At 58.7% G+C, this 25,637-nt stretch overlaps 1 protein-coding gene across 1 annotated transcript; it reads left to right on the forward strand.

The window, feature by feature from the left end:
• The first annotated feature begins 4,027 nt into the window (after positions 1 to 4,027).
• Positions 4,028 to 24,075, forward strand: RRM1 (ribonucleotide reductase catalytic subunit M1). Its single transcript, XM_054654894.2, has 19 exons — positions 4,028 to 4,169; positions 5,623 to 5,711; positions 8,632 to 8,809; positions 9,248 to 9,348; positions 9,941 to 10,000; positions 10,717 to 10,756; positions 11,828 to 11,990; positions 12,742 to 12,883; positions 13,480 to 13,563; positions 13,825 to 13,986; positions 14,515 to 14,594; positions 15,052 to 15,253; positions 15,996 to 16,145; positions 17,550 to 17,771; positions 18,657 to 18,733; positions 19,624 to 19,759; positions 20,766 to 20,861; positions 21,769 to 21,957; positions 22,949 to 24,075. The coding sequence occupies exons 1-19, from the start codon at positions 4,151 to 4,153 to the stop codon at positions 23,135 to 23,137; spliced, it is 2,379 nt and encodes a 792-aa protein (XP_054510869.2). The 5' UTR covers positions 4,028 to 4,150; the 3' UTR covers positions 23,138 to 24,075.
• Positions 24,076 to 25,637: the final 1,562 nt, after the last annotated feature.

Consider the following 25,637-nt stretch of genomic DNA (forward strand, 5'->3'; position numbering starts at 1 on the left):
CGGCTGCCTCCACGCGGGCGTCCAGGGGATCTTCAGCGGGCTCAGCACACCCGGACAGGGCTCAGCACACCCGGACAGGGCTCAGCACACCCGGGATGGGCTCAGCACACCCAGGGCAGGGCTCAGCACACCCAGGGCAGGGCTCAGCACACCCGGACAGGGCTCAGCACACCCGGGAAGGGCTCAGCACACCCAGGCAGGGCTCAGCACACCCGGACAGGGCTCAGCACACCCGGGAAGGGCTCAGCACACCCGGACAGGGCTCAGCACACCCGGACAGGGCTCAGCACACCCGGGATGGGCTCAGCACACCCGGACAGGGCTCAGCACACCCAGACAGGGCTCAGCACACCCAGGGCAGGGCTCAGCACACCCGGACAGGGCTCAGCACACCCGGACAGGGCTCAGCACACCCAGGGCAGGGCTCAGCACACCCAGGGCAGGGCTCAGCACACCCGGGATGGGCTCAGCACACCCAGGCAGGGCTCAGCACACCCGGGATGGGCTCAGCACACCCAGGCAGGGCTCAGCACACCCGGGAAGGGCTCAGCACACCCAGGGCAGGGCTCAACACACCCGGGAAGGGCTCAGCACACCCAGGCAGGGCTCAGCACACCCGGGATGGGCTCAGCACACCCAGACAGGGCTCAGCACACCCAGGCAGGGCTCAGCACACCCGGACAGGGCTCAGCACACCCGGGATGGGCTCAGCACACCCGAGAAGGGCTCAGCACACCCGGGAAGGGCTCAGCACACCCGGGCAGGGCTCAGCACACCCAGGAAGGGCTCAGCACACCCAGGCAGGGCTCAGCACACCCCGACAGGGCTCAGCACACCCGGGAAGGGCTCAGCACACCCAGGGCAGGGCTCAGCACACCCAGGCAGGGCTCAGCACACCCAGGGCAGGGCTCAGCACACCCGGGATGGGCTCAGCACACCCGGGATGGGCTCAGCACACCCAGACAGGGCTCAGCACACCCCGACAGGGCTCAGCACACCCGGGAAGGGCTCAGCACACCCGGGATGGGCTCAGCACACCCGGGAAGGGCTCAGCACACCCAGGCAGGGCTCAGCACACCCCGACAGGGCTCAGCACACCCGGGATGGGCTCAGCACACCCAGTCAGGACTCAGCACACCCAGGAAGGGCTCAGCACACCCAGGGCAGGGCTCAGCACACCCGGGATGGGCTCAGCACACCCAGGGCAGGGCTCAGCACACCCAGACAGGGCTCAGCACACCCGGGATGGGCTCAGCACACCCGGGATGGGCTCAGCACACCCGGACAGGGCTCAGCACACCCGGACAGGGCTCAGCACACCCGGACAGGGCTCAGCACACCCAGGGCAGGGCTCAGCACACCCGAGAAGGGCTCAGCACACCCAGGCAGGGCTCAGCACACCCGGGATGGGCTCAGCACACCCAAGCAGGGCTCAGCACACCCGGACAGGGCTCAGCACACCCGGACAGGGCTCAGCACACCCGGGATGGGCTCAGCACACCCAGACAGGGCTCAGCACACCCAGGCAGGGCTCAGCACACCCGAGAAGGGCTCAGCACACCCAGGCAGGGCTCAGCACACCCAGGGCAGGGCTCAGCACACCCAGGGCAGGGCTCAGCACACCCGGGATGGGCTCAGCACACCCGGGAAGGGCTCAGCACACCCAAGCAGGGCTCAGCACACCCGGACGGGCTCAGCACACCCGGACAGGGCTCAGCACACCCAGGAAGGGCTCAGCACACCCGGGAAGGGCTCAGCACACCCAGGAAGGGCTCAGCACACCCGGACAGGGCTCAACACACCCGGGAAGGGCTCAGCACACCCAGGGCAGGGCTCAGCACACCCGGGATGGGCTCAGCACACCTGGACAGGGCTCAGCACACCCGGGAAGGGCTCAGCACACCCAGGGCAGGGCTCAGCACACCCAGGGCAGGGCTCAGCACACCCGGGATGGGCTCAGCACACCCGGACAGGGCTCAGCACACCCAGGGCAGGGCTCAGCACACCCGGGAAGGGCTCAGCACACCCGGACAGGGCTCAGCACACCCAGACAGGGCTCAGCACACCCAGACAGGGCTCAGCACACCCAGGCAGGGCTCAGCACACCCAGGAAGGGCTCAGCAAGCACATCCAGGCATGGCTCAGGACAGGTGGACAGGGCTCAGAGGTGGTGGCATGGCTCCAGTTCCTGCCTGAGGCCCTCCTGTGGGAGCTGTCCTGGGGCAGCACCATGGCTTTCCTTTCCTCTGCAGCCACCTCAGAATCCAGCCTGCTCCACTCACTCCTGCTTTCAGAGCAGGGGAGCAAAACTCAGAGGAGAACTGAAGGGCAAACGTCTGTGAGTGCAGCTCAGGCTCCAGCCAGCCCAAAATGCCATTTGGGATTATTTTCTTCTGTAGGCCCTTTTCCAGTAAAAGAGGCACCAGCCCAGCTTCATTCCCATTTCCTGGTCAGTTCCAAACATTCCCTGTGTTCCATCTTTGCGGGGGGGCTCTCTCTGAGCAGGACCAGGCTCACCTGGTGCATTGGGCACCTTCCCACCCACCCTGGGGGCTGAGGAACCCCCAGTGGTGTCTGGCTTGGAATCTGAACTTGGCATCTAAATGGAACCAACGCCCTCACCTCGGAAGGGACAGAGGCCCATCCACAAGCAATAAAAAACTGAATTTCCAGCCCCTTGAGCCCTGGGATGCCTCTCTGAGCCCCTCAGGATTGGCCTCAGCCAAAGGGTTGATGGTTCATTGTCCTGTCATGGAGCAAACCCCAGCATTTCTGGTGTGGTGCCACGTTTAGCTGTGCCTCCTGTTCCCCCCAGCGTGGGGAAGGGGGAACCTCACAGGCTGCAAACCACAGACAGGAGGCGTTCCCTGCCAGCCTGGGCTCCCAGTGCCACAGCTCCTGCTTCCCGGGACACTCAGAGCAGGACTGGGGAGGAACTGATGGTGTCTGGGGCTGGGTTCTGCACAGGAACCTCAGCAGGGCTTCGGTGCTGCTGCCCTGAGCCCTCACGGGACCTGCAGATCCATGGAATGGTTTGGGCTATGAGGGACCTTAAAGATCATCTCTTCCCACCCCTGCCATGGCAGGGACACCTCCCACTGTCCCCAGTGCCCAGCCTGGCCTTGGGCACTGCCAGGGATGCAGGGGCAGCCCCAGCTGCTCTGGGCACCCTGTGCCAGGGCCTGCCCACCCTGCCAGGGAACAATTCCTCATTGCCAAGATCCCATCCAGCCCTGCCCTCTGGCACTGGCAGCCATTCCCTGGGTGCTGTCCCTGCAGGCCTTGTCCCCAGTCCCTCTGCAGCTCTCCTGGAGCCCCTGCAGGCCCTGCCAGGGGCTCTGAGCTCTCCCTGGAGCTTCTCCTGTCCAGGCTGGACAATCCCAGCTCTCCCAGCCTGGCTCCAGCCCTGTGGCCCTGCTGGGCTCTCTCCAGCAGCTCCAGCTGCTCCTGCTGTTGGTGTCCCAGGGCTGGAGGCTCTGCAGGTGCAGCTCTGCTGCTTTTGGGACAGAACTTTTGGTAATTTCAGCTCCTTCCCTGCATCTCCTGTGCCCTGGGCCCGTTCCACAGCAGAGCCTCAGATGTTCCTGTGCAGCTGTTCCTCGACACCTCCAGGGACAGGGACCCCACCAGCTCCCTGGGCAGTGGGACCCAAAGTTTAATCACACATATCACGCCTGGGCCTTGATTCAGGATAATTAAATTTAACATAATTACTGTTTTGGCGTTTCAGTTCGAGCTGTTTTGTCCCTCGGCGGGCTCTGTCTTTGGCGCCCTCAGCCCCGTCCTGTCCCTCCGGCTCCTCCCCGGCTGGGAGGGGAGCGCTGGCGCCGCCATCTTTGAAGCGGGCAGGATTCGCGTTGTTCCCCAGCGCGGCGGCGATTCCCGGGGGGAAAGCGGGGACATTATCGGGATGAGGGCCGGGATCGGTGTCCGCCCGCGGCCACGGGCAGCGCCGGGAGCGGGGCGGTGCGGGAAGGGGCCGGGCAGGGAGCCGTGCCCGCAGGCAAGATGGCGGCGGCCGCCTCAGCGGGGCGGGGCGCGCGCGGCGGGCGCGGGAAGCGGCGGGCGCGGAGGCACCGAGAGGAGCTGAGGGGCACCGAGAGGGACCGAGGCGGACATCGAGAGCGACTGAGGGGAACCCGCCGCCACCATGCACGTCGTGAAGCGGGGTGAGCGCTCCCCCGCCCCGGGGGTGCCAGCGGGCCGGGGAGGGGGAGCCCCGCTGCTCTGGGGGTACCGAGTGTCGGGGATGGGGGGCTCTGTCTTGCCCAGGGCACCCAGGGGGTGGGCACGGGACCCCTCGGTTTTAGGGGTCCCTCGGGGCACCTGAAGGGGAATCCCTGCCACATTCAGGGGTTCCCTCTGCTTTGCGGGGCCCCTGCGTAGCACCCAAGGTAAGCAGATGGGGATCCCCCCATTTTGGAAGGGTCCCTCATGGCACGTGAGGGGTGGGTCCCCCTCAGCTTTGGGGGTGCCTTATGGCACATGGTGTGAGGGGGTGGTGTGACCCCCTTGGCTTTGGGGGTCCCCCTGATGGCACCACAGAGAGCAGAGAGGGCGCCCGCCTCTCCTCCATGGGAGGGTGGATCCCCTCAGCTCTGATGGCCCCCGGTGGGAGGAGATGGGCTCCCCTCAGCTTTGGGGGAGCCCAGAGTGAGGGAGCCCCCCCCGACACCCAGAGTGAGGGGTGAGACCTCTCCTTTGGTTTGGCTCCCATGGCAGGAGCTTTGGGTTGGTCTCCCCCTCTTTTGGTCCCAGGGGTCCCCAGGCTGAGCTGAGGGGTGACCCTCAGCTGGGTTGGTGGGAATTGGGACCCTGGGAATTGGGTTGGTGCAGTTTTAGGTGGGAATTCTTGGGGTAGAGGGGGAGCCTCTCCTTTCCTTGTACCCACCCAAGCACCCACACCCCACTCCCTGGTGATTCCCACACCCAATTCCCCCACGGGAGGGGCTGGGCAGGGGCGTTCTGTGCTGGCTGGGGCATCACTGGGGTGCTCTGTGCTGAACTGGTTCTTACTGGGGGACTGTACTGGGGTGCTCTGTGTTGGACTGGTTCTTACTGGGGGACTGTACTGGGGTGCTCTGTGTTGGACTGGTTCTTACTGGGGGGCTGCACTGGGGTGCTCTGTGCTGGCTGGTTCCTACTAGGGGGCTGCACTGGGGTGCTCTGTGCTGAACTGGTTCTTACTGGGGGGCTGTACTGGGGTGCTCTGTGCTGGCTGGTTCCTACTGGGGGGCTGCACTGGGGTGCTCTGTGCTGAACTGGTTCTTACTGGGGGGCTGTACTGGGGTGCTCTGTGCTGAACTGGTTCTTACTGGGGGGCTGTACTGGGGTGCTCTGTGCTGGCTGGTTCCTACTGGGGGGCTGCACTGGGGTGCTCTGTGCTGGCTGGTTCTTACTGAGTCATCACTGGGGTGCTCTGTCTGAACTGGTTCTTACTGGGGCTGCACTGGGGTGCTCTGTGTTGGACTGGTTCCTACTGGTGCAGCAGTGGGTGCTCTGTGCTGGCTGGTTTTTAGTGGTGCAGCACTGGTGAGCCTGGGTAGGGCTGTTCTGTTCTGACCTGGCTCTCACTGGGCTGGCCCCTGTGTGTGTGTGTGTGTGTGTGTGTGTGTGTCCCAGACGGGCGCCAGGAGCGGGTCATGTTTGACAAGATCACCTCGCGCATCCAGAAGCTCTGCTACGGCCTCAACGCCGACTTCGTGGATCCTGTGAGTGCCATGCCCTGCCTGACCCCGCCTCTGCTGGGCAGGAGTGGGGTGGGAACCGGGGCTGGAGCTCCTGGGGTGTCCCGGGTTGGGTTTGGGGATTCCTGGGGGTCCCCTCCTGCTCAGGATGTTCTGTGGTTCCCTGAACTCTTGGCAAACGCATCCAGAATGGGTTTGTTGGAATTGTTTGTGCTCTGAGGCGTTTTGCTTCCCAGGTGCAGGGATTGTGGAGGGGAACATCCCCTTTCCCTGCCCTAGATCCCTTTCTCACCTTGGAGAAGCCATTGAGCCCCTGGTAGTTAAAAAAAACCCGAGTTTTGTTGCTCCAGTTCCCATATTTTGGATTTGGTAGGTTGCTGCCAGTGTCAGTCTGCAAAGCTGGAGCAATGACACATGGAAGTAGCTCTGGATCCCCTCCTGGTCAAACAGCAGGACAGAATTCCCTGCCATTGCCACATCCCTGCTTTTCTGAGCTGATTTGGGGTGGGCATTGATCCCACTCGTGGAGGCTTCTCCGTCCAAAGCCTGTGTCAGGATGACTCCCCAGTGGATCCACTGGTGTCTGTGAGGTTTTTATGCAGGTTCCAGACCCAGTCTGGCCATTTGGAGTCACCAGTTAAGGCTCTTCCCATCTCCCAGCTTCTCATGATCCATTCTCCTGTCTGAAATTCCAGTTGCCATTGGTCCTGTACCCAAAAGTCTTTGGGATGGAGGGCAGGAGGAGGGCACTGGTGACTTGGTGACCACAGCATGAAGTGCCCTGACTTGCCCCCAGTGACTGGGAGTTGATGCTGAGGACAGAAGTGAAATTCTGAGTCCTCCTGCCTCCTTGTGCCCCTGAATTCTAATTTATTCTGCAGTCATGTGTGACCTCTTTCTCTGGACCTCTGTTTCTCCTTTGGCACTTGGATCTGCTTGTGCCAGAAGCTTCCCAGGCCAGCAGCACCCCTCCCAGACCCTGTGCTAATGCTCCCTGCAAGGCTGTAAATCCCACGAGTTCTGCAAAAGTAGCAGCAGTTCACAGAGGTTCAGTAGAGAGCAGTCAATCCTACTGCCAGGAAACCATCCTTACACAGAATCCCAGCAGGGTTTGGGTTGGAATGGGCTTTCAAGGCCACCCAGTGCCACCCCTGCCATGGCAGGGACACCTCCCACTGTCCCCAGTGTCCAGCCTGGCCTTGGGCACTGCCAGGGATGCAGGGAACAGGGATGTGCTGGCAGTTCCAGGGAAGAGCAGCTCCCCAGGGCCCAGCTGACAGGCACAGTGCAGCCTGTGCCCCTCCCCACAGAGAGGGAGCAGTGGGACAGACAAGTTTGGCTTGATAAGCCCAGGGCTCTCAATCCCATGGAACACCTACATGGATTTGTAGGGTTTTGCATGGATCACCATGGAGCACCCTACAAATGCAGGGCTTTAAGCCATCCTGAAGTCTTCCAAAGGTTTCACCCACTTTGAGGCCTCTGGCAGTCATAAGCACTTGAATCTTGGCAAAAACTGCACCAGAAAAGCTTGGAAAAAAGGCTGATCACAAACTCCTAAACCAGCCCCTACCCCATAATGATGGAATCCCAGACTGGGTTGGGTTGAGATGGACCTTAAATCCCACCCAGTGCCACCCGTGCCATGGCAGGGACACCTCCCAGTGTCCCCAGTGTCCAGCCTGGCCTTGGGCACTGCCAGGGATGCAGGGGCAGCCCCAGCTGCTCTGGGCACCCTGTGCCAGGGCCTGCCCACCCTGCCAGGGAACAATTCCTCATGGCCAAGATCCCACCCAGCCCTGCCCTCTGGCACTGGCAGCCATTCCCTGGGTGCTGTCCCTGCAGGCCTTGTCCCCAGTCTGTGTCCAGGAGCATTCCCAGTCTCTGTCCCAGTTTGCTCCATTCCCAGTCTCTTTCCCAGTTTGCTCCGTTCCCAGTCCCTGTCCCCGTTTGCCCCATTCCCAGTCCCTGTCCCAGTTTGCCCCATTCCCAGTCTCTGTCCCAATTTGCCCCATTCCCAGTCTCTTTCCCAGTTTGCTCCAGTCCCAGTTTGCTCCATTCCCAGTCTCTTTCCCAGTTTGCCCCATTCCCAGTCTCTGTCCCAGTTTGCTCCATTCCCAGTCTCTGTCCCAGTTTGCTCCATTCCCAGTCTCTGTCCCAGTTTGCTCCATTTCCAGTCTCTCTGTCCCAGTTTGCCCCATTCCCAGTCTCTGTCCCAGTTTGCTCTCCCCCTGCCCAGCATTCCCAGTCTCTGTCCCAGTTTGCTCCATTCCCAGTCCCTTTCCCAGTTTGCTCCATTCCCAGTCTCTGTCCCAGTTTGCCCCATTCCCAGTCTCTGTCCCCGTTTGCTCCATTCCCAGTCTCTGTCCCCGTTTGCTCCATTCCCAGTCCCTGTCCCCGTTTGCTCCATTCCCAGTCTCTGTCCCAGTTTGCTCCAGTCCCAGTTTGCTCCATTCCCAGTCCCTGTCCCCGTTTGCTCCATTCCCAGTCCCTGTCCCAGTTTGCCCCATTCCCAGTCTCTGTCCCAGTTTGCTCCAGTCCCAGTTTGCTCCATTCCCAGTCTCTGTCCCAGTTTGCTCCAGTCCCAGTCTCTGTCCCAGTTTGCTCCATTCCCAGTCCCTGTCCCCATTTGCCCCATTCCCAGTCCCTGTCCCCATTTGCCCCATTCCCATTCTCTGTCCCCGTTTGCCCCATTCCCAGTCTCTGTCCCAGTTTGCTCCATTCCCAGTCTCTGTCCCAGTTTGCTCCAGTCCCAGTCTCTGTCCCAGTTTGCTCCATTCCCAGTCCCTGTCCCCATTTGCCCCATACCCAGTCCCTGTCCCCATTTGCCCCATTCCCAGTCCCTGTCCCCGTTTGCTCTCCCCCCGCCCAGCTCACGGTGCTGGATCCGTGTGGTGCAGGAGCACAGGGGCTCCCTGAGCTCGGCCTTTCCCTCCCCCTGCAGGCACAGATCACCATGAAGGTGATCCAGGGGCTCTACAGCGGGGTCACCACGGTGGAGCTGGACACTCTGGCCGCAGAGACCGCGGCCACGCTGACCACCAAGCACCCCGACTACGCCATCCTGGCCGCCCGCATCGCCGTCTCCAACCTGCACAAGGAGACCAAGAAAGTCTTCAGTGGTGGGTGATGGCCTCCAGCTGCTGGGGGCAGGCACACAGCGACAGGCTTGGAGCACAGAAATGGGGAGATCTCTCAAGTGGGAGATCCTGGCTGAAAACACCGTGGGGATGATGCCACGAGTTTCCCAGGGCAAATGGAATTGCCTGGTTTGTGAACAGCAGTTGTAGAAACGGCATGGTGAAAAATGTGGTGGATTGAGATCAGGTTGTACCCACTCTCCTCCCCATTTGTTACTTTTTACAGTGGAGTTTTGACACAATTTGTAGAAGGGGGTGGTTCAGGTTGGCAGTGCTGAGCAGCAGAAGAGCAGTTGTGTGTTTGAGGGGCTGGAGGGGTTATTTCCCAGGGCTTTCCTGCCTTGCCCATCCCTGAATCCCAGTGCCACGTACTGCAGGGACAGGCCTGGACCTGTCCTGCTCACATCCCTTTCCCTACAGATGTGATGGAGGATCTCTACACCTACATCAACCCTCACAACGGGAAGCACTCTCCAATGATCTCCAAAGAGACTCTGGACATAGTTCTGGCCAACAAAGATGTAAGTACTAGAGTTCTTTTCACTTCTGAACCATTGCACTGGATTTTGAAAACCTAAATAATTTGCTTTTCTTATTTTTAAGCAAGCCATGTTTGTTTTAGGGTAAAAAAACAGCCCAGAAACCAGTGCAGGGCATGAGTGGAGGGTGTAAGAGGGGATATAGGAGTTTTCTTCCTCTGTGGATGTTTTTGTAGTAAAATTTGTTTTCACTGCCATGATCAGCACAAGTAATTAATTTGAGAAGAAGTACCTTGTGCTGCAGCAAAGGGAGGCAGCACAGGAGGGAGAGAAGTGCTTTGGGTTCAGTTTCCAAGTCATTCCAGGTCTGTGTTCTGACCAGGAAGTTCTTTTTGTCCCTTGGTTCTGTGTTTTGTTTCTTGTTGTCCAATTAGATTTCAGTCAGTTCAGCCAAAAACCGAGTGACAAAAGGTTGTTGAAGCTGTGCTTTTGTTGTTTTGAGGGAAGTGCTGTTCCTGCTTCATTCCTGTGCTCTGGTGCCCCTCACACAGCGGAGCTTTGGGGCCAGGGATGCCAGCAGGTGTAAATAACATTGTTACACCTTGTAAAAGTCAATTCTGTTATTTCCTGCCAGCGCCTGAACTCTGCCATCATCTACGACAGGGACTTCTCCTACAACTACTTTGGCTTTAAGGTAAGGAGCTCCTGGGTCTGCTGGGAAGGGTGGGAATGCTTGTGGGATCATCTGGACTGGGGCAAAGAGGGGCACAGGCGGGAGTGGGGCATCAGCAGGGCTGTGGAGATGAGGGGGGGCTGCACTAAGCAGCTGCCCAGTGGGATGAGTCATGGAGTTTTCTTGCTGCTGGAATATTTGAACTGCTGGGCTGGGTTTCACAGCACATCCCAGTCAGAGTTGTTGGATGCCATTCCCAAAGGAAATACTCTAATCCTCAATTAGCCAGTGAAGGGATTTTTGCTTTTCCCATTGTTCAGTGGAGCAGTTCTCTCAGGATCTCATCCCACACATTTATCCTCCCCGTGCTGCTGGGATGTGTCCCCACAGCACCCCAGGGTGCTCTGCTGCCCCCACCCAGCTCAGCTGTGCTGCTGGGGCTTGGGTCTGCCTCAGGTTTAGGGCCCTGGGCAGGGAGCTCCTGTGGGTTCAGGACAGTGTGGAACCTCCTGCCCTGCTCCACACTCTGTAATCCAAAGCAGTGTTCAATCTTCCCATGGAATTGTGTACTTTCAGTCATCAATCACCTAAGTAAGATAATAAAGAGAGGAGCAGCAGAGTGCAGGGCTGGTGAAGCCTGGGATGAGGGATGTAGAGATGGTTGAGTTTGGAGTTGACAGGGTTTTTTAAAAAATTGAAATCTGCCTGTCTGCTAAAATCCATCCTCTCTTTTAAAGACTTTAGAACGCTCCTACTTGCTGAAAATCAACTCCAAAGGTAAGGGCTGTTCCTAGTGCTGAGCACTTCTTAAAAATTTGAGTTAGTTTAAATTAAATTAAAGCCAAGTTTAGGTACAGTGCTACCAGTGATGCAGGCCCTTGGCTTGGATATCCTGGGACACCAGAACGGTCAGAGATTAATTATAATATCATAAAGCTGAAACATAATTGGATTCTGGACTGCATATTTGATTGAATTTAATTGTCAATACAGGTGGGTTTTTTTCCCTCCTCCATGAGAGCAGCTGAGCATTGGAGCAGATTGTTCCTTGAGTTTTTCAAAGCCTGATGGGATGAAGTCCTGAATTAACAGGCCTGGTGCTCTCTGAGCAGGAGTTGGGCTGGAGAGCTCAAGTTCCTTCCAAGGACAATCACTCTGTGATTCCATGAAAACTCTGGCTCAGGTGTCCCACTGCAGCGTTTGGAGCTTGCTGCCATCACCCTGTGACTGTCACATGGAGTCTTCTGGGTTTGCTTGGTGGCTGAGGGGCTGGGCATGCCCCAGCCAGGTGCCTTGGCATCCTAAAATCCCTGTGCCCTGGGCTGATCCCACAGGGTGGGCAGCAGGAAAGGGGGATTGTGCCCCTCAGGTGATTCCCCACCTGCAGAGCTGCTGCAGAGAGCCCAGAGGAGGCTCCAGGATGGGCAGAGGGATGGAGCAGCTCTGCTGGGAGGAAAGGCTGGCACAGCTGGGATTGTTCACCTGCACAGGAGAAGCTTTGGGCTGAGCTCAGGGTGGCCTTGCAGGGCCTGCAGGAGCCCCAGGAAAGCTGGAGAGAGACAATTTCCAGGGCATGCAGGGACAGCACCCAGGGAATGGCTGCCAGTGCCAGAGGGCAGGGCTGGATGGGATCTTGGCCATGAGGAATTGTTCCCTGGCAGGGTGGGCAGGGCTGGGCTGGAATTCCCAGATTTGCTGTGGCTGCCCCTGCATCCCTGGCAGTGCCCAAGGCCAGGTTGGAGCAGCCTGGGACAGTGGGAGGTGTCCCTGCCATGGCAGGGGTGGCCCTGGGTGGGCTGTGGGGTCTCTCCCAAGGCAGCCCTGGCATTGCTGGCTCTGTCCCTGCAGTTGCTGAACGTCCCCAGCACATGCTGATGAGGGTGGCCGTGGGCATCCACAAGGGCGACATCGAGGCGGCCATCGAGACGTACAACCTGCTCTCGGAGCGCTGGTTCACCCACGCCTCGCCCACGCTCTTCAACGCCGGCACCAACCGCCCCCAGCTCTCCAGGTGCTCTGCCTGCCCCCTGCCACAGCCTTGGGGATCACACCTGCTCAGGTGTCACACATGCACAGCCTCTGAAACGAGCAGCTGCGTTCCCGCATGTGTTTTGTGATGTTTTGAGCATATGCTGTCAAGTTTTAGCTGTCCTTGGGGAAAAATGACCAGGTTTCTGTCAGCTCCAGAGATATTGGAAACCTTTGCATGGCTGTGTTGTATTGGAAAGTTCCTGATGTGCATAGTCTGCTGCAGGTTACCAAATGAATCCTGGTAATTTTCTAAAAATTAGTTTCTAAAAATTTAGTTTCCTAAAAGCAGCAAGCATAACTGATAGGGTTTTGATATCATATATATCAGGAAAAGGATTATATTTTTATAAAGATTTGTATCAATGTACTGGGAAAAGGTTCTTCCCCAGAGGGTGCTGGGCACTGCCCAGGCTCCCCAGGGAATGGGCACAGCCCCGAGGCTGCCAGGGATGCCCAGGGTGGGATTGTGCAGGACCATAAATTGGACTCTGATCCTTGTGGGCCCCTTCCAGCTCAGGGTATTCCATGATTAAAAATGTTTGGTAGCAGAGGTATCAGCAGTACAAGTACTGCTCATGGTGTTTTCTGTTTTGTCCTTTATTCCACACCTGTGGGATTGCTTTCTGGAGCATGCTGAAGGTCCCATGTTTGCCCTGGTTTTTGCAGCCTGATGAAACACTGATGACCTTTCCTTCCCATCTTTGTCTGCTGAAACCATTTGTCTCCTTCAGTTGCTTCCTGCTGTGCATGAAGGATGACAGCATCGAAGGCATCTACGACACCCTGAAGCAGTGTGCCCTCATCTCCAAGTCTGCTGGGGGCATTGGCCTTGCTGTGAGCTGCATCCGTGCCACGGGCAGCTACATTGCTGGGGTGAGTGCCTGTCCCTCTCTGAGTCACCCCAGGGACAGCACAGGGACACAGCTGCTCTCCCAGGAGATGCCAAACCAGTGCTGCCTCTCTCTCACTTCACACAGCACTGAGCCTCCCTCAGTTGTCCCTTGGCCTAAGGCAGCAAGGTTGGTTTTCCTCGGTGTTTTGGCTTCCTCATAGAAACCCTTCCAGAAAGAGGGTCTTATTCCACTGTTTGGTCAGACAATTCCCATGTTTGCTTGTTAGCAGCCTAGGAATATGCCCAGAGACTTGTGCACTAGCCCTTTGCCTTTCTGTGTCTCTAATTGCCCCAGACCTTCTGTGGATGTGTGTTTGGGGTTTCTTGTCACAGTGTGTGTAAACCCTGCAAGCCTTTAGGTGACATAATGTAGGGCAAGGAAGTTAGGAGGGACATTTTATTAATTCTGGGACACGTGGCTGATATATACATTTTTGTTATAAAAAGTGTGGGGAAAGGACTAGAAATAATTGGTGGTGATTGGTGTAAGAGCTCTGCAGCCTGAGGAAAGACCCACAGGAGGTGCAGGCCAGCCCCTGCAGGGAGTTTTGCTGATGGTTTTCCTGTGCCTCTGCAGACAAACGGGAATTCCAACGGGCTGGTTCCCATGCTGAGGGTCTACAACAACACCGCCCGCTACGTGGATCAAGGTGGAAACAAGGTACCTGGAACCAGGCCCCAGCAGGGAGCCTTGGGTAATGGGAGAGCCTCCACACTGCTAGGGCTGTGCCATGAACCTCAGGGAGCTGATGGAGTGGCTGTGGGTGACACATCATCACAAAAGGGCTTTTTTCCCCTTGTGTTGGTATCTGGTGCTGCCCCCCAGTTCCCAGCTGCTTTGGGGTGTTGTGGGCACTCAGGAGCAGGGCAGGAGGTTTCCAAGGACAGTTTGTTCTGATCCAGATTGTGTTCTGTGTCCCAGAGACCTGGGGCTTTTGCCATCTACCTGGAGCCGTGGCACTTGGACATCTTTGAGTTCCTGGACTTGAAGAAGAACACGGGGAAAGAAGAGCAGCGGGCCCGGGACCTGTTCTTTGCTCTCTGGATCCCTGATCTCTTCATGAAGCGAGTGGAAACCAACCAGGTGAGAACTTGGCTGGTGCAGGAAAGGTCTGGTAGTGGAGGAGCAGGTGAGCAGCCCTGAAGGAGCTCAGCAAGGGCTGCAGAGCTGCTTTGCTCCTTGTTCCTTCCAGGACCTTCCTGGAGGAGCTGCTGCGCTTTGTTTGAGAGCTTGGCTCTGCAGGTGGAGAATGGAGCTGGGCAACTCCAGCTCAGTGTTTTGCTTCAGGCCTTAATCTCACAGCCCATGGCTTGTTCTTGGACTGTTCAGCTATTTTGACTCTGGGGTTCCAAACCTTAAGACATCAACATTTTCTCAGTAAATTGTTCTTATGCTGCTTGTATTTCACAGAATCCCAGACCGGTTTGGCTTGGGAGGGACCTTAAAACTCATCCAGTGCCACCCTCTGCTATGGGCAGGCACATCTTCCACTGTCCCAGATTGCTCCAAACCCCATCCAGCCTGGCTTTGGACACTTCCAGGGCTGGGGTAGCCACAGCTTTAATTAACAGAGTGCCTAAAGATTTCCTCTGAATATTTTTCCCCATACAGGACTGGTCCTTAATGTGCCCAAATGAGTGTCCTGGCCTGGATGATGTCTGGGGAGAGGAATTTGAGAAACTCTATGAGAGGTAAGAGGAGGGAGCAAACCTGTAAGTGGTGCCATCCTCTCCCAGAGCTGCCTGTGTCCTGTGGGATGTGGGGCCGTGGCACAGGTTTGTGGGAAGGGCTCAGAGATGCCCACTGAACTCACTGTCAGATTGATAAAAATGTGAGGATGGGGCTGTGTCCTTCACACTGTGATGTGTCAGGGTGGAGCTGTGTGTGAATGACCATTTCAGCCTGTTAGGGGGACAGTGTCCCTGCTAGAGGGACATCCAGGAGCGATCCCCACTTGGAGCACTCCATGGCTTTGTGTGGCTGCTGCAGTGAAAGATTGGCTCCCCTTAAACAAGGGCAGTGCTGCTGCCCTGCTCTGAGGGCTCCCCACGCAGAGCTCAGTAGGGAGGAGGCCCTGAGGAGCTCAGAGGCCTCTCCCTGGCGTTGGGGGCTCGGGGGCTGACAGGGCTCCCTCGCTGTGTGCCGCAGCTACGAGCGGCAGGGCCGCGTGCGCAGGGTGGTGAAGGCCCAGCAGCTCTGGTACGCCATCATCGAGTCCCAGACTGAGACTGGCACCCCCTACATGCTCTACAAGGACTCCTGCAACAGGAAGAGCAACCAGCAGAACCTGGGCACCATCAAGTGCAGCAACCTGTGCACCGAGATTGTGGAGTACACCAGCAAGGACGAGGTGGGTGCAGAGCGGGAGCGCGGGGTGCTGGGCGGGCTGGGAGTGCTCCTGTGGAGCTCCCTGCCTGCCTGGGAGTGCTCCTGTGGAGCTCCCTGCCTGCCTGGGAGTGCTCCTGGGGCAGCTCTGCCTGGGAGTGCTCCTGGGGCAGCTCTGCCTGGGAGTGCTCCTGTGGAGCTCCCTGCCTGCCTGGGAGTGCTCCTGTGGAGCTCCCTGCCTGGGAGTGCTCCTGGGGCAGCTCCCTGCCTGCCTGGGAGTGCTCCTGGGGCAGCTCCCTGCCTGCCTGGGAGTGCTCCTGTGGCAGATACCTGGGATATGTCCAACTGCTGCTTGGGAAGGGAGCAGGCAGCTGAGTAACTCCTGACCTGAGTACTCACAGGCCTTCCACTGACTGTGGGTTCTCTTCCCACTCCTGTGGAGGATTTGGGATGACACGAGACACCCTTCAAAGGGAAAGTGACAAGGAACAAATCAGGCTTAAAAATTCCTTCCAACCCAGATCCCTCTGGGATTCTGTGTAAGGATGGTTTCCAGGCAGTAGGACTGACCAGGGCAGGGTTTTTTTGGCCATACCAATTTCTACTGAACTTTCCTGAATTGTTGTTACCTTTTGCACAAGTTCTGATGTGCCAGAGGAGCAAGGGGTGCGCTTTCCCGGCCTGGCAGGTTCCCTGGCGGGTGGTTCCCATGGGTTTGGGGCAGAGCTGTGTGTTCCAGTCCCATTCCCAATGATCTCTGCCCACAGGTGGCCGTGTGTAACCTGGCCTCCATCGCCCTGAACATGTACGTGACCCCCGAGCACACCTACGACTTCAAGAAGCTGGCTGAGGTCACCAAGGTCATCGTCAGAAACCTCAACAAAATCATTGATATCAACTACTACCCTGTGCCAGAGGTGAGTAGGGCTGAATCCTGCCCAGAGCAATCCCAGAACAGTCTGGGGCACAAGGAATCACAGAAGAACTCCATAGACCTGTTGGGAACTCCATAAACCACCTGTCCCCAGGTGGGACCTGTCAGTGCCTGCCTGAGCTTCAGCCCAGAGCAGCTCTGTGGTGAAGCAGTTGTAGGAAAGCTTCCCACTCTGCTTCTGCCACTGGAATTTTTTCATGTGTGAGGATTTCCACGAAGCACAGACCAGCAGTAGGCACAGAGAGGGAGGTGGAACAGAGAGAAGGATCCTGGAAAGATCCTGAGAAAGTGTAACTCATTTTGGTTGGTTTTAGAGCTGCCTGACAGGAGGGGGCAGCCAGGTGGGGGTCAGGCTCTGCTCACAGAGAGCAAGGAAAAGGACACGAGGAAATGGCCTTGACCTGTGCCAGGGGAGGTTTAAGTTGAACATTAGGAAAAATGTTTTAAGGGAAAGGGCTGTCCAGCTCTGGCACAGAATGCCCAGGGCAGTGGTGAAGTCCTCATCCCTGGAGGGGATTTAATATCCATGTGGATGTGGCACTTGGGGACATGGTCAATGGTGGCCTTGGCTCTGCTGGGGAACAGTTGGACTTGGTAGGCTCAGAGGGATTTTCCAACCTCAGTGATTCTGTGATTCTGCCCTATTAAATGTCTTCATTTATCAGAAAGTGCTGAGTGTTCTCTTCTAAATCCTGCCTCTCCTTGCTGGGTTAAGCAATCGCAGTCTGTGCTAAGGTCTGACAAACTCAGTCTGGCCTCAGCAGGCAGTGGCAGGATGGAAGGATGGAAGGAGTGCTGATGCAGAGCTCCTGGCGTGCTGCAGCAGGAGGCTTTGCTCCCTGGGGCCCTTCCCAGCTGTGCTGGACGTGGTGGTGTGTGTGTGCTGGAGGGGGCGTGTGTGTGCTGTGACATGTCTGTGCTGGACGTGGTGGTGTGTGTGTGCTGTGACATGTCTGTGCTTGGAGGTGACGTGTCCGTGCTGTGATGTGTGTATGCTGTGACATGTCCTGTGCTGGAGGTGACGTGTGCTGTGCTGGAGGTGACGTGTCCGTGCTGTGACATGTCCTGTGCTGGAGGTGACGTGTGTGTGTGCTGTGACATGTGTGTGCTGGAGGTGACGTGTGCTGTGCTGGAGGTGACGTGTCTATGCTGTGATGTGTGCTGTGCTGGGGGTGGTGTGACCATGCTGGAGGTGACGTGCCCTGTCCTGGTGGTGACGTGTCCATGCTGTGATGTGTCCCTGCTGGAGGTGGCATGTCCCTGCTGGAGGTGATGTGTCTGTCCTGGAGGTGGCATGTCCCTGCTGGAGGTGGCATGTCCCTGCTGGAGGTGATGTGTCCTGGAGGTGGCATGTCCCTGCTGGAGGTGATATGTGTCTGTCCCGCAGGCCGAGCGCTCCAACCGGCGGCACCGGCCCATCGGCATTGGCGTGCAGGGCCTGGCTGATGCCTTCATCCTGATGAGGTTCCCCTTTGAGAGCCCCCAGGCTCAGCTCCTCAACCAGCACATCTTTGAGACCATCTACTACGGGGCCCTGGAGGCCAGCTGTGAGCTGGCCAGGGAGCAGGGCCCCTACGACACCTACCAGGGCTCGCCGGTCAGCAAGGGGGTGAGTGCCAGGGACGGGACAGGGGAAGGCTCTGGGGAGCTGATCCTGTGCCTGGGCTGCTGCAGAGACCTGCAGGGACCTGGTCTGTGGGCAGCAGGATCTGAGCCAGCAGTGCCCTGCAGCCAGGAGGGACATCCCTGTGCTGGGGACACCATCACTGCCCAGAGGGAAGGGATTGTCCCACTCTGCTCTGGGCTGGCCTCACCTCCAGTGCTGGGACAGTGCTGGGTGTCTCAGTATCAGACAGATCCAAGAGAGAGCCCAGAGGAGGGACACGAGGCTGGGGAAGGGTCAGGAGGGGCCCCCCGAGGTGCCCTGGGCAGCCCAGGCTGGAGCAGCCTGAGCTCAGAGCTCCCCGGGGCTGCAGCTCCTCCCGAGGGGCAGCGCAGGGACAGCTCCGAGCTCTGCTCTGGGACAGGGACAGCACCAGGGAGCGCCTGGGGCTGGGCCAGGCCAGCTCAGGCTGCAGAGCAGGGCAAGGTTCTTGCCCACAGGGTGCTGGCACTGCCCAGGCTGCCCAGGGAATGGGCACGGCCCCGAGGCTGCCACAGCTCCAGGAGCCTTTGGCCAGCGCTGCCAGGGATGCCCAGGCTGGGCTTGGAGGGCTCTGGGCAGGACAAGGCTGGCACTGGGGGATCCCTGGGGGTCCCTCCAGCTCAGGATATTCTGGGATTCTGTGATTTGAAAAGACAAGCAGACTCAGCCTGTGCTGGCTGTGCCCTGGAGCAGTCACAAGATGGAGTGTTTGTTAGGTCATAGCAGAGCTTCACCGACATCTAATGGGAGAGAAGAATTAAGAGGAATGACAGGTCCATTTCCAATGGGGTTTATAAAACATGGAGAAGAGAGTTCCCTCTCTAATTTGGACCAAACTCTGTTTCTCAGATCCTTCAGTATGACATGTGGAATGTCACCCCCTCTGACCTTTGGGACTGGAAGGCTTTGAAGGAGAAGATTGCCAAGTGAGTAACCCTGCACAGTTTGTAGCAGATGTCAGATAAAACCCAGACTGGGTCGGGTGGGAAGGACCTCAAAGCCCACCCAGTGCCACCCCTCCCATGGCAGGGACACCTTCACTGTCCCAGGCTGCTCCCAGGCCCATCCAGCCTGGCCTTGGATATGGATTTGATAAGTTCTGTCTACTGAGAGCTAAAGGCAGTGTCCAAGTGTAAAAACAGCCCCATGTGTTCCCCCCACCCAGCAGATCTTTCCTCTGAGCTGTTTTTTTTGGGTGGCTTTCTTTCCTGTCCTTCCAGGGCTGAGGAGCCCACCCTCACTGCTCTGCTTTAGCTGAGCTCTAATTCCATTTTGGATACCTCCAGCAGGAGGATTTGTGTTCCCATTAAACAAACATAGTGAGGAGTGAGCCATGAGCTGGCCCTGGGGCTCTCCCCTGCTGCCAGGGAAAAGCTGAGCCTTGAACATCCTGAGGACAGGAATCACTGAAGTGTGAAGTGCCTGTCATGGACTGAGTCTGTCTGTTTGGCTCTAAGTTTTAAATGTGGTAAACCTATCCCCTGTCCTGTGTGTGGAGAGGTTTCAGCCTCTTCATGGGCTGCTGGTTCAGCTCTGCCTCAGGGCTGTGGATGGTGCAGTGCCTGGCAGATTGTCTTCCCTGCACCCCACCCCTGACTGGATCATTTGGGAAAGCCTCTGGTGAGGGGTGAGAACAGCAAAGCCCCCAGTTCCCCTTGCACTTGTCCCCCAGTGCCAGTTCAGTGGTGCTTCCCTTTTCCCTGCGGGCAATGTGAGGCTTTGCAGGTTATCCCAGATTTATTTCCCTGCTGTCCCTGGCTCTTCCCTGTGCTGTGTCCCTTGGCTGCAGCTCCCTGACGTGTCCTGTTGTCCCCAGATACGGTGTCAGGAACAGCCTCCTCATTTCCCCCATGCCCACGGCCTCCACTGCCCAGATCCTGGGCAACAACGAGTCCATCGAGCCCTACACCAGCAACATCTACACACGCAGGGTCCTCTCGGGGGAGTTCCAGGTGAGCTCTGGGCAGCAGCTCTGCTCTTGCCTCAGGTTTTATGGCTAAGGGAGACAAGGGGAGGCCTCACACCTGGGGCTCAGTTCAGCACCAAGGGGACCTGGAGCGCTGGGTGCTGCAGGAGTCCAGCTCTGTGTGTCCCACAGTCGCCAGGGAATAGGAGAAACTATCAACGAGTGCTGCTTTTGTCTGGGAAAAGCCTTTGTGGGGCCCTAATGTGGGCTGCAGGAATAACTGCTGAGGGGGTGGTGATGTCATGGGAGGGACATGGGAGGAGAAGCTGAGACCACGGTCCTGAGAATGAGCTGTGAAGCACTCAAGGGTCTGAAGGGACCATGGAAGAGCTCCACGGGCTCAGAGGGGTCTGTCAGGCAGGAAAGGGAGTGAAACAGGTTGGGTTCTGGAGGCTGGAGTTAGCAAAGCCCCCTGTGGAGACCAGGGGGGGCTGTCCCTGTTTGGGAGGTGTGGCCATCCCCTCTGGGGTGTCTCAGTGCTCTCCATTCCTCCTGGCTGCAGGACCACCCCAGACAGGAGTGGGGAGGTGAAACAGCAGGATCATTGCCCTGCCTCTCTGTGTGGGGCTGGGGGACAGGGACCCCAGCCCCAGCAGGAAAAGGGGGCTGTGTTTTCTTCCCAGTACTCAGCCTGCCCTCCCCTCCTGACACCAGTCTTGGATGTTTACACTCTTCTTTAGGAACTCAGGTTGTGGCCAGTGCCCCTGTAACAGCAAGGTCTCTCCTTTTCCCATCTTTTGGAGTTCCTCATGCAGGGCAGTTCCATGCTGCCCCCTTGTCATTTGCCATGTCCAGCAGAATCCCAGAATGGTTTGGAGGGACCTCAGAGATTGTGTAGTTCCAGTCCTGCCATGGCAGGGACACCTTCCACCACCCCAGGCTGCTCCCAGCCTGTCCAGCCTGGCCTGGAACACTTCCAGGGGTGAGGGTCTGTCAGGAATGTGCAGGATTTGTTCAACCATTTAAAAACCTTTGGCTTCTGCCCTTCCCAGGTTGTGAATCCCCACCTGCTGAAGGATCTCACGGAGAGGGGCCTGTGGAACGAGGAGATGAAGAACCAGATCATCGCCCACAACGGCTCCATCCAGGTACAGGGGCAGCAGGGCAGGCATTGCTGCCAGGCACCTCCTGCTCCCTCTGGATTCCCCCCTAGCAGGAAGAGACAAAGTGCTGGTTTCATAGCAGGGAGTGTCATGGAATGTCCTGAGCTGTAGGGACCCCCAGGGATCCCCCAGTGCCAGCCCTGCCCTGCCCAGAGCCCAGCAAGCCCAGCCTGGGCATCCCTGGCAGCGCTGGCCAAAGGCTCCTGGAGCTGTGGCAGCCTCGGGGCCGTGCCCATTCCCTGGGCAGCCTGGGCAGTGCCAGCACCCTCTGGGCAAGAACCTTGCACAATATCCAACCTGTCCATGTAACTGTTGAGGGGGAGCTGAGGGTGTTTGCAGACACAGGATGTCCAGAGGAGGCCACCAAGTTATCAGAGGGATGGAGCACCTGTCCTGCAAGGAAAGGCTGAGGGAATTGGGGTTGTTCAGCCTGGAGAAGGCTCCAGGGTGACCTAATTGTGGCCTTCCAGGGCCTAAAGGAGCCAACAGGAAACATGGAGAGAAACAGTTTACAAGGGATGCAGGGACAGGAGCCAGGGAATGGCTGCCAGTGCCAGAGGGCAGGGCTGGATGGGATCTTGGCCATGAGGAATTGTTCCCTGGCAGGGTGGGCAGGCCCTGGCACAGGGTGCCCAGAGCAGCTGGGGCTGCCCCTGCATCCCTGGCAGTGCCCAAGGCCAGGCTGGGCACTGGGGACACTGGGAGGTGTCCCTGCCATGGCAGGGGTGGCACTGGGTGAACTTTAAGGTCCCTCCAGACCCAAACTGTTCTGGGGTTCTGTGTTTAGACTCAGGGATAGAGCTCAGCTGTACAGGCCTCAGTTCCAGTCAGAATTGCTGGAGCCCCAGCAGTCAGTGCTTCCCACCCTGCCAAACTCCTCCTGTTCTTCCAGAACATCCCTGAGATTCCTGATGACCTGAAACAGCTCTACAAGACCGTGTGGGAGATCTCCCAAAAAACCATCCTGAAGATGGCTGCAGACAGAGGGGCCTTCATTGACCAGAGCCAGTCCCTGAACATCCACATTGCTGAGCCCAACTATGGGAAGCTCACCAGCATGCACTTCTATGGCTGGAAACAGGTACAGCTGGGCTCCTTCCCCAGAACAGGGATTCTTGGGGCTCCTTCCCCAAAACAGGGCATCAGCTGGGGTTATTGGGGCTCCTTCCCCAAAACAGGGCATCAGCTGGCATTACTGGGGCTTCTTCCCCAAAGCAGGGTGTCAGCTGGGGTTATTGGGGCTCCTTCCCCACAAAGAAGGCATCAGCTGGGGTTATTGGGGCTCCTTCCCCAGAACAGGGATTCTTGGGGCTCCTTCCCCAAAACAGGGCATTACCTGGGGCTGGGGGCTTGTTCCCAAGACCAGGGGCATTACCTGGGATTAAGGGCTTGTTCCCAAAAAATAGGGGCAGTGCTTGGGATTGGGGGGCCTGTTCCCCCAAAAAAAAAGAAAAAAAGAGCTGTACCTGGGACTGGGGGGGCTTGTTCCCAACAAATGGGGGGCTGGTAAGTTTGGCACACAGGGACTGGTAAGTTCTGGCACAGTAAGTTGGTCTCAATGATTTTGGGAAGGGCAAATGGCTGTTTCCTTCCAAGAATCCTGTTTTCCCCTGGAGTATCCCCAGAGGTGCCTGCTCTGGAGTGTCCCCAGAGCTGGGGGTGCCTCTCTGCAGTGTCCCCAGAGCTGGGGGTGCCTGCTCTGGAGTGTCCCCAGAGCTGGGGGTGCCTGCACTGAGTGTCCCCAGAGCTGGGGGTGCCTGCACTGAGTGTCCCCAGAGCTGGGGGTGCCTCTCTGGGGTGTCCCCAGAGCTGGGGGTGCCTCTCTGCAGTGTCCCCAGAGCTGGGGGTGCCTGCACTGAGTGTCCCCAGAGCTGGGGGTGCCTCTCTGGGGTGTCCCCAGAGCTGGGGGTGCCTCTCTGCAGTGTCCCCAGAGCTGGGGGTGCCTCTCTGCAGTGTCCCCAGAGCTGGGGGTGCCTCTCTGGAGTGTCCCCAGAGCTGGGGGTGCTTGCACTGAGTGTCCCCAGAGCTGGGGGTGCTGCTCTGCCCCCAGCCCTGAGCTCCTGTGTCCCCAGGGCCTCAAGACTGGCATGTACTACCTGAGGACGAAGCCAGCTGCCAACCCCATCCAGTTCACCCTGAACAAGGAGAAGCTGCGGGAGCGGGAGAAGGCGTCCAGGGAGGAGGAGGAGAAGGAGAGGAACAAGGCAGCCATGGTGTGCTCCCTGGAGAACAGGGAGGAGTGCCTCATGTGTGGCTCCTAAGGGATCCCCAGGGATCCAGCACAGCCACTGCCCCTGGCTGGAGCTGCTGGGACAGGAGCATCTGGAAGAACGTGAGGATGCTGGGGCTGGGGCTGGGGCTGGGAGGGGGTGGTGTGGCGTCCCCATCCACAGGGATGGGGTGAGCATAGCTTTAGTAGCTGGGCTTCCCAGGGATTTCAGTGCTCTGTGTGGCCTTCCATGGAACCCTGCAGGTGGCACTGGGGACAGGGAGGTGCTGGTGCCACTCACAGGTCTGTCCTGGGCGCTCCAGACTGTGCCTTGCAGTCACCAGAGACTGCTCCTCGTGTTCCAGGGGGAGCAGCACAGCTGGCTGGTCCCTTTTCCTTGGCTGGGAGCCCCCAGGGTAGGAGTGTTGGGTGTCTGCCAGGGCACAGGGACAGCTGCTGGCACTCCTGCAGTGTCCCCACCCTGCCAGAGCCTCCTGTCCCGCTGCTGCTCCCTCTCCTTGTCCCTCCTCTGGCCTTCCCAGAACGCCTTTGGAAGGAGCAGATGGGTGGAAGGGATGGTGCTTCGTGGGCTCTTCTTCAGCTGGCCAGGACAGCCTGGCACTGGCTGAGTGTCCTCCAGTGGGGCCAGGAAAGGCAGAGCTGCTGCCCTGCATTTTATTCTGCATTAAATTCACTAATTTGATCTAATTGCTCGGGCAGTTTCCTGGCAGGGGGGCCAGTGCTGTCCTTGGCCACGGGTCAGGTGCCGTTTTGTGAGGGCCACTGGTGAAGGTCACCTACCATCTCTTTTCAGGGAGCTCCATTCCTCCACCTCAGGTAGTTCTTAGATTTTTTTAAGCCTCTTACCAATTTACTGCTCCTGTACTCCCTCCCTGCTCGAACTCCGTGGGGCTTCAGGCAGTTCTGCAGTATTTATTGAACTCGTGAACCTCACCCCACCCCGAGTCCCAGCTCAATAAAACACATAATGGTGAAGGAATGGCTGGTGCTGTTGGGAACACTCCTGGTGGGGATGGACACCGAGCATCTGTGCTGTGCTCACAGGTTCCTGCTGCTGCTCCTTGGCTGCTTTCCATGGGGCATGGAGACATTGTCCCTCTGTCCCTCTGTCCCTCTGTCCCTCTGCACGGCTCCTGGCAGGAGGGGACAGCTGGGAGCTGGGCTCTGCTCACAGGGACAGGGACAGGAGCAGAGGGAACGGCCCCGGCTGGGCCTGCTTCTGTCCCGAGCTCACCAACTCCAGTGCTGCTTCTGTCCCGAGCTCACCAACTCCAGTGCTGCTTCTGTCCCGAGCTCACCAACCCCGGTGCTGCTTCTGTCCCGAGCTCACCAACTCCGGTTCCAGTTCTGTCCCGAGCTCACAAACTCCAGTGCTGCTTCTGTCCTGAGCTCACCAACCCCGGTTCCGGTTCTGTCTCCAGCACTGAAACCCCGGTTCCGGTTCTGTCCTGAGCTCACCAACCCCGGTTCTGCCTCTGTCCCGAGCTCACCAACCCCGGTTCCGGTTCTGTCCCCAGCACTCAAGCCCCGACGTCGGTCCCAGTTCTGTCCCAGCACTTGAGCCCTGGTCCTGGTCCTGTTCCCCGGTGCCGGTCGTGGTTCTGTTCCCCGGTGCGGGTTCTGTTCCCTGGTGCCAGTTCTGTTCTCCGGTTCCGTTCCCCGGTCCCGGTTCTGTTCCCCGGTGCCGGTTCTGTTCCCTGGTCCCGGTTCCGTTCCCCGGTCCTGGTTCTGTTCTCCGGTTCCGTTCCCTGGTCCTGGTTCCGTTCCCCGGTGCCGGTTCCGTTCCCCGGTGCCGGTTCCGTTCCCCGGTCCCGGTTCCGTTCCCCGGTCCCGGTTCCGTTCCCCGGTCCCGGTTCCGTTCCAGTGCCGGGGGTTCCGCGGCTCCTGCAGTTCCTCTCGGCGCCGCCGGGGGGCGCTGGTGGCGCGGCCGCCGCGGGGCCGTTGGGAGCGCGCCCCGCCCCCCCCCGGGTGTCCCGGTCCGAGCGTCCCCAAATTCCCCCAAATGTCCCCAAAACCTCCGCGAACCTGAGCCAGCGCTTCCCGGGCTCCCGGTGCCGAGCAGGGCTCGCCGCGGCTCAGTCCCCGGGTTCCTCTGGCGGGCTCTGCAGTTGGGGTCGCCCCTGTCCCGCCCCACCGCCCCAAAGCTCCCGCTGCTTCCCGGGGAGCTCCGGCAGCGCTGCCCTCCTCCAGCCCAGCTTCCCTGGCCGGGCGGGCACAGCCGGGGGGCACGGAGCTGGCCCGAGGTTTCCTCGTGTTGGAATTTCCCTTCAGCCCCCGCTGCCGTCCCCGGGATGCTCCGGTGGCCCCCGGGGCCCGGCTCTGTCACTGCAAACCGGAGGGGACGGGCCCGGGGCAGCTGCTGGGCTGCCATGGCAGATCCTCATGGGAGCTGCTTGGAGTGGGAACAGCGCGGGGGGAATGGGGAATGGGACGGGAGACGGGAATGGGGGAATTGGATGGGAAAAGGGAACGGGGAAAGGGGACAGGAATGGGGGAATGGAATGGGAAATGAGACAGGAATGGGGGAATGG

The sequence above is a fragment of the Agelaius phoeniceus genome, chromosome 2 (assembly GCF_051311805.1).
Source record: "Agelaius phoeniceus isolate bAgePho1 chromosome 2, bAgePho1.hap1, whole genome shotgun sequence".
In the NCBI taxonomy this organism is placed as follows: Eukaryota; Metazoa; Chordata; class Aves; order Passeriformes; family Icteridae; genus Agelaius; species Agelaius phoeniceus.

Coding starts and splice junctions, on each gene's coding strand:
- RRM1 (XM_054654894.2), top strand. Junction 14,595..15,051: donor TTTGAGAAACTCTATGAGAG/GTAAGAGGAGGG, acceptor TGTGTGCCGCAG/CTACGAGCGGCAGGGCCGCG. Junction 15,254..15,995: donor AGTACACCAGCAAGGACGAG/GTGGGTGCAGAG, acceptor CTCTGCCCACAG/GTGGCCGTGTGTAACCTGGC.